At 45.3% G+C, this 7761-nt stretch overlaps 2 protein-coding genes across 2 annotated transcripts; one reads left to right on the top strand and one right to left on the bottom strand.

Moving 5' to 3' along the window:
- Positions 1-2368: 2368 nt before the first annotated feature.
- CCR75_009753 (uncharacterized protein) lies at positions 2369-4078 on the top strand (the record flags this gene model as incomplete). Its single annotated transcript, XM_067967792.1, has 1 exon — positions 2369-4078. One exon carries the CDS (start codon positions 2369-2371, stop codon positions 4076-4078), a length of 1710 nt encoding a protein of 569 aa, XP_067818862.1.
- A 407-nt stretch (positions 4079-4485) lies between these two features.
- On the bottom strand, positions 4486-7071 carry CCR75_009752 (uncharacterized protein; the record flags this gene model as incomplete). Its single annotated transcript, XM_067967791.1, has 1 exon — positions 4486-7071. The coding sequence occupies one exon, from the start codon at positions 7069-7071 to the stop codon at positions 4486-4488; it is 2586 nt and encodes an 861-aa protein (XP_067818861.1).
- Positions 7072-7761: the final 690 nt, after the last annotated feature.

Below are 7761 nucleotides of genomic sequence, written 5' to 3'. Positions count from 1 at the left end.
TGTAACGGGGTGTATCGTTACATGAAATTAACAATAAAAGATTGTTAATTAATATTATCCAAAAGGTAGATAACATTTGAAGGATATTACTTTATATAGTAATGTTCAGAATTCTTATCCATAAATAGGTATAGACCATTATGTCTATTTATTCCGCAGACTAATCAGCTGTAGAAGTAATCAAAGAGAGTTACGAGATAAGATATATAAGAATTCATTTACATGTTTAGTATTAGTTTATAGTTAAGACAACATTTACAAAGATAGATTAACAAGACACTTAACTATATTAATACAGTTTTCATTTTACACTCTTAAGCTAACTTGCCTTAAGAGAAGTCTTCCTCTATACGTACAGTGTACGTCACCTAACGAGAGGCACCACTCACATCTGAAGCAGTGTGAAGTGGACTTGTACTGAAATAGTACAAGTCGCAGTGCCCCGTTACACAAAAGGTGTATATGATTAGAAATACAAAACTAACCAATAAATAAATTAAAGGGCAAATCCGGTGTAACACACTATCGATACTCTGCAATTGCAATATGTTCATTCCATTCATGACTTCGTAAGCTAGATTGTTCAGATCAGAAGTTTACTAGAGCCTTAACGAAATATTCTGTGCACAAGGCCACCCCTCGTAGCCAGTTTCAAACCTTAATCATATGGCTTGCTTCGCATAATATTCACTACGCGTATCCGCCATATTATTCCCACAATACTATCAAATTTAAATTTTGATGATGCCACCTTAACATGTATTCGTAAAATAGATGTGCAGGAACATATATATTGAAGTTTAAGTCATCAAAAGACAGTATCCCATTTTTGTGATTATATGTGAGACTGCGTGATAAGATGCATGCTAATATTAAAAACCGCTTCAAACCTTGAGGAACTTATCCCCAGCCGGTCTTTCGTTTTTGCAGGATAGGCAAGTATTATATGCTGCTTTGGAGAACGTCTGTACGAAGTGATGCTTCTATGCTTCATGAGCGAAAGTGCATTGTGATCCGTCACAACCGCAACCCTCGAGCCAGCTTAAATGAATCCACTGTGATTGAAAAGATAGAAAGTACATCAAATTAATAAAGCGAATAAGCCACCAGAATATGTCCATAAATGTGCAGTCACCATATGGCCTCTGTATGAATTTCTCCTGCCTGCACTTGAGGTGACAAGAATCAAACAGCTCATTATCATTAAGAACATGCTAAGCGACTGCATGTGATCGACGAGCCCATAGTAAAAAGCTCATCGACAAATTCGAGAAGATACTATTATGTAAAGGTCTGCATGATGGGCCAATTGGAATAAGTTCTCTTCAAATCGTGATACTGTTTTCGTACTGTACGTCAATTATCTCATGATCGATTCGAGACATGCAAATATGCGCCAGAAAAAAGCTATATTGCATCGCTTGTAAAATTCGGGAAATTAATGATAGGAGGAAAAGTCGTCTAATATAGCCTTTTTATTTGGATTGACTATCTTTCTTGCAACGCGGTTTATTATATGGAAACTCGACAGATTCAAGGGCGCTTTCAAGAGAAGGCAGGTACTAGGTGGCACAACATATCTCGTTTCAAAAGTTAGCCGGCAATATAGTGTCCTTGTTAGTATTCTAATAAGAATGCGCCTTTTGATAATCTGGCAGACGGCTACCAAACTTAACGATTAAATTTTCCAAAGTCCATCAATATGGTCTCTGCTGTCATGTCTCGTATCTTATAGCCCCATCGTAATGTCGCATGATTATGATGATCACCTTTGCCTTCGATGATTTCATTACTGTTCCCGTTTTTGTTCTTCTAGATACTAGCGCCACTTATCGCTGTTGACCTTTAAAAATAATGTTTGTAACTTCCCTCCTCGATTGTGCTCTAACCTAGACACCTTTGGCAGCTTCAAAAAAGTAAGGTCACAACGGAAGCATAGACTACGTGAAATGTCTTGCGACCGTTAATCCACTACGTCGTTTATTGTAGAACGGAGCCCGAATATCAAAGGCTGGTGTGAACGCTTTTAAGGGAAATTTGCCTCCTAAAATGCCGACAACAATTGTTAGAGCAGCTGGCGATTGGGTATGCCAGGTATGATATAGCCTGCTCGCCCCTTTGACAAGTTCGATTTTTCCATACATACTCTAAAAGATTTGAAGCCACGTCAGTCTTGAAGCCCTCTTCAACATCCATGTCTCTTACGGACTCATACAGGCGCTACTAAATATCGTGTCTCTTCAATAGCACCACAAACCCCTCTGAATGGCCGAAAACGACAGCCCATATCCGAATTCACTGCCTCTAGCAACAGCCTACGCCACAACATCAGCTCCTGTGCAGTACACTTCGTAGATTTCCAGCTCTAATGCGCCAGTTTTCTACACTCCTTACTCTCCTACTCAGCGCGAGCCCAGCGTCCGCCCGTCTTGTTCACTACGAATGGGACATCACAAGGCTAACGAATACAGCACTTTTTGACGGCGTCTTAGGTAAATTTGGCTACGGCATCAACAATGAACCTGCCGAAATGCATCCAATCATCGTAACGTTCGGCGACGAAGTCGAGGTGCGCGTGACGAACAAACTAACGGAAATGACGTGCATTCACTGGCACGGACTGCGCCAGTTTGGTACACAAGAGATGGATGGCATCTCTGGCATCACGCAGTGCCAGATTCAGCCAAATGTGACGGCAATCTACCATTTCACGCCCGACAAATGCGGCTCCTTTTGGTTCCACGGTCACGAGGAAGTACAGTACGCCTTCGGTCTCCGAGGCCCACTCATTGTGCACTGCCCCGAAGACCAGAAGCAAAGCTGGGAGAAGGACGTCGAAGAAGAGTATACGGTCATGATCACGGACTGGTATCACGATCTGCCAGCCGGCGGCCCTCCTATCTGGGATACGGTCCTAATTAACGAAATTGGACGTTACGATTGCAGTGCAGCGCAGTCTGCTGGATTCGAGTGTGGCCCCAATCGTCCGTTGCCTCGATTTCAATTTGTCGCCGGAAAAAAGTACCTCCTCCGACTGATTAACACGGCTGCCTTGGCTGTTTTCAACGTCAGCATTGACGACCACATGTTCCAAGTGGTTGCAAGTGATTCGGAATACCTCGTGCCTTCGACTCCAATCAACTCGCTGACGATTAATGTGGGCCAGCGCTATGATATCCTGGTTGAGGCGAACCCAATTTCAACGACTCCCCAACTTCCCACGCAAAACTCCGACGGGGCATCAGTAACGAGCGCGTACTGGCTGCGTGTCCAAGGACAGTTTGGTATTCCTTGGACGGGAAGACCTGCCGATCAAGTCCCAAATGGATTCAACCCGAATGCTCTTGCAATCATTGATTACGGGAGTGGAAATACCCCAACATCAACACCATGGTCCTTAAACGTGACAATCGGTGAATTTGACTTCAATCCCGTGAATCCATTAATGCTCCCGCAGACGCCCGATCAGCGTATCATTGTCGAATTTAACCTCGCTGTGCTTCCTCCGAATCCGACAGCGGTTCTAGGCTACGTGGCGCTGAATGGAGGAAACTTCAGCTCCCTCGTTATTCCGAATTATCCGCCACTCTACACGATCGCTCAAGGGGCGTTTACAGAAGACCTTCCAGCGACCGCCAACGCGATTCGACTCAAGTATAACGACCATATTGAATTTGTCGTAGTCAACGAGACGCCGGATCAACACCCGTTCCACATGCACGCTCACTCTCTGTTTGTCACCGGAACTGGAACCGCGACCCTTGCAGACATTAGAGCGGGCAATTTGCCGCAACGATTAAATGGACCAATGTTGCACGACGTCTTTACGGTTCCCGCGTGCGAGACGGACTCTGCAGACGCTTGCACTACGAAATTCGGGTATACCATTTTTCGTATGAATGCTGACAACCCAGGAGTATGGATGATGCACTGCCACATTGACTGGCACTTTGTCCTTGGCTTAGGGATGTTAATTGTCGAGGGCGAGGACCGACTTCATGCAGAAGGGCTGGATGCATTCTCGCCCAACATGCTGCTGAGTGTGTGTAAAGGAAACTTTTCCACTAGTAACCCATAAATAGGGTACAGCGCTTTCGGTACAAGCGCGAAGCGAGGGCAATACTTGAAGTGACAAGCTTAAAATTAAGGATTACTATTTTTAAGATGCTTCCTTTATTTTGTTGTCCTTAGTTCATAAATAACCCGTTTCGATAATGTGGTGAAAAAGGCATTCGAAATTGAAACAAAAAATACTTTATACAGAAGCTTGGCTGTGGCGGGTGCAAGTATTTACAAGGTTTCTTCAGAGGTTTTTGGGCTTGGACGTAGCGAGATTTCTTAAACATATCCATCACGTTAAAAACATGAATGACCCGACCTGTGTCCGATAATATTAAACTATTCGTCAAAGCTTTAAAGCTCCCTATCATACATGCTATTATTCAGGTTTTAAGAAGTAGTGCTGCTGCAGTAGCTGCTTCACCATCAGCCTTTCAGACCGCTTAACGCCGCGGTATTTGGATATGTACTAGATCGCAGAGACTGGGGCAAGCCAGTGCTGTCAGATGAAGAATTTGAGGAATCATCTAGTCGAGCAGCCTCCGGTTTTGCATGGCCTAGAGATGATTCTAACACGCCCATATGTGACGATCCGGCAAGTGACGACGGGCTGCAATATAGGCCAGTAGAAAACACTCCTATCGGTACAGATAATCTTGCAATATTCTTGTTCGCAATGGAAGACCGAGTGACCGGGTAAGACACCACTTCCAGCAACCGCTTGGTGAGTTGAGTCGATGACAGCGCTTTGTTCACCAGGTAGACAAACTTTAGGTCTTGAAACCGATCCGATGTCGGATAGACGAGCGACCGCAGTACATGCGCAGAATCGCGCGTGAGATTCCCTTCCTCCTCCAGCTGACAAAAACGCAAGTACATTTCCTTGCGGATGCTAAAGTGCAGGTCGACAAACGAGTTCATTTGAACTCGCTCACGGGTTTGCGATGACTGGCTCGGTTTTGACGCTGCTAGCATACTGAAGACGCTAGTTGACCCCGTACGTCCAGCACAAGACGTGGTGCTCGAGGTACACATCGACGCATCCACCCTAGCACGCTTCGAAACACAAATATTGTTCGTAAGAATTCCCGTGAGACGCTTCTCGCGCTTGATTTTGACAGGAGAAGCTTCATCGTCAATCTCTTGCGATGCCACTTCCCGCAAAATGTCGAAGGCGCTGATTCCAGGATAGTTTGCTTCGGTTGGTGATGTTTTCACTCGGAGTTGTGGCTCCAGTATTAATTTCGTTGATGGATTCAATCCCTTTCTCTGTCCTGCCTGTTCCGACAAAAATTTTGAAGTAAATGAGGGACACAACGACGATCGCAAACCTCTCTGTTCAATCTTCACAGCTATCTCTGTACGGGCCGGTACTGAAGATGCAGGTATGTCGTTGCGATTTTTAACTGGAGCGAGTGCTGACATAGACGTCAGTACTGGCGAAAGATCCATAATTGGTTTTTCATCTGGTGGAGAGCTGTTTAGTAACGACATGACGGTACTGCAAGACGAATAGCTACTTATATGGCCCACGAATGACATGGATTCGAGTGAATGCTCGCTATTGAGCGTATCTGCCTCGGTTCCACCATTTAAAGCTTTGCTGCTTGCTCCAATTTTAGCTGCTACAGCTTTCGACGGAGAGCTACGAGCCTCAGCCGCCACTTTAATCGTGTATTCTGGAGTAGCGCGCTTAATGATTGCCGTATTTGCTGATACGGTCGCGTCTGCATCTACAGCGGGTGTCTTGAGTTGCTTTATTCTGCTCTCCGAAATCTTTTCCACAAACATTGCACGGTCAGTTGCCTCCATTGTCGGTAAAAAGACCCTTGACGAGGAGAGAGAAGCTGTTAGCTCTGCCTCCGATCCAGCAGGCTTCAATTTCTTGATATAAGAATCCTCATACGCGCAATCCCTCGAATAAACGCTATCTACCACACACACGCCTTGCGATATTATTTGTTTGTGGGATGTCTTTGGCCTCTTGGCCTCGAAATACCTTTCCTCGTCCTCGAAATACCTTTCCTCGTCCTCGGAATACCTTTCCTCGTCCTCAAGTTTCTCCTCCTTCCTGTCTCCATCCGCAATAAATTCAGATTCCCTCGCCTTTGACGACACGTAATGCTTTAAATTCTCTACGAATAAGGCACTTGTCGTACCATATGGCGCTTTTACTTTACTTCTGGAACGTTTGCCGTGGTAAAACGCTCGTGCGTCGTCAATGCAACACGGACACACGTAAGTCGAGTCTTTCCATCGACCAGTGCTTTTAATAGGCGGCAAGCAGCCAATGTGGAACCAGTCATTGCAACAATCGCAAGCAAGACTCTCATTAATGTGCTCGTCATCCATTGCGTACCAATCATCAAACGACTTGCTCCAGCGCGTAAAGTGAATCTTGATACGCTCGCCACTAGTGTCGACTTCGGTTATCAGCGCATTGTAAAGCACCTCGTCATTGTCTACCAGTACGGCTTGATTGACCTTAAATCCCCTGGCAATCTTCACATCATCCGGTTCTTTGCCGGCCATAAAGAAGGGCAGATGGCAGCTTCCGCAGCGAGATCCCACGTCATTGCCGCTATCCCCCGACTTCGTCTCTTCGTCATTCGTACGAAATTCACTCTGCTCAGCCTCGCATTTATGGCAGCAGAATCCATTTACATTGCTCACATCCTCGTTCTGAAGCTTGGCGCATTTACTGTGGAACCCTTGACCGCACCAGTCACAGAAATGGTTGCAGCCAGTGCGCGTACAACGTACGCATGGCCTTTGCGAGCGTCGAAACGCGACAAAGGAGCAAATTTGACACCTTATAGAGGCCACACTCATCTCGGCCTTCGCCATTCCGTCCAGTTGCATGTTGTTGCCGCATTGCTCGCAATCACGTTGGCCAAGCGTAGCGCTACTGCCCGCAAGCGTGGCCGACGGTGCAAGGCTGCTAGTTACGCCTGGACGATAATTCTTGCGGCGCGCTGTCTTGATCACCTTGGTCTTGCAGTTTCTTCCCATGCGGGTGTTCTGCTTCCCGTAATGTGCGAGGAATCTTTCAATGTCAAGAGAAAGTAGAAACTAGCCAGCTTTGCGCACGCACGCACGACCTTAACCTTCTTCTCGAGTGGTCCACATAATTCACTTTCCTTGTCCAATCGATCACGAGTCTACGGTCGAAGTTGGAGCCGCACGACGTTTCTGTCGTGCTGTTGTACAAGCGTGCGAAATAATCCGTCTATAAGAATTTCTTCTAGTAAAAATGTCTACGCGATTACGGCCAAAACCAATAGTCTGTATATATATCTCCCATTTGGAAATAGTAAGATGTGGCAGTTCGGGAAACTGTGCTAGTACATATGTAAAGCATAACGTTAGTTACAATTGTAGTCTGCTTATCGCATAACGACACCGTGGGCTTCATCGATGATGCAAAAAAAATGAAGAAGGCTCGATATGTAGAGACAAGAATATAGCAACAGAATAAATCACATAATTCAACGCTTCTCTGAGATGGGTCAACTTTGACAAATCAAGTCGAACCCTGTGCTTCCGGCTATCCACAACACACCGAATATATTCGGCTACATTTGATAAAGAGTTAAAGATGCCGTTTTTAACTGCTTAATACTTCGTTTCCTTTAACAATTATAGCTGACAGTTTAAGTGTAAGTTTATATAGTGAGATAAATGTTAGCATTACATCTCCGT

The sequence above is a fragment of the Bremia lactucae genome, linkage group LG10 (assembly GCF_004359215.1).
Source record: "Bremia lactucae strain SF5 linkage group LG10, whole genome shotgun sequence".
Lineage (NCBI taxonomy): Eukaryota > Oomycota > Peronosporomycetes > Peronosporales > Peronosporaceae > Bremia > Bremia lactucae.
This window is presented reverse-complemented; position numbering and strand designations above follow the sequence as displayed.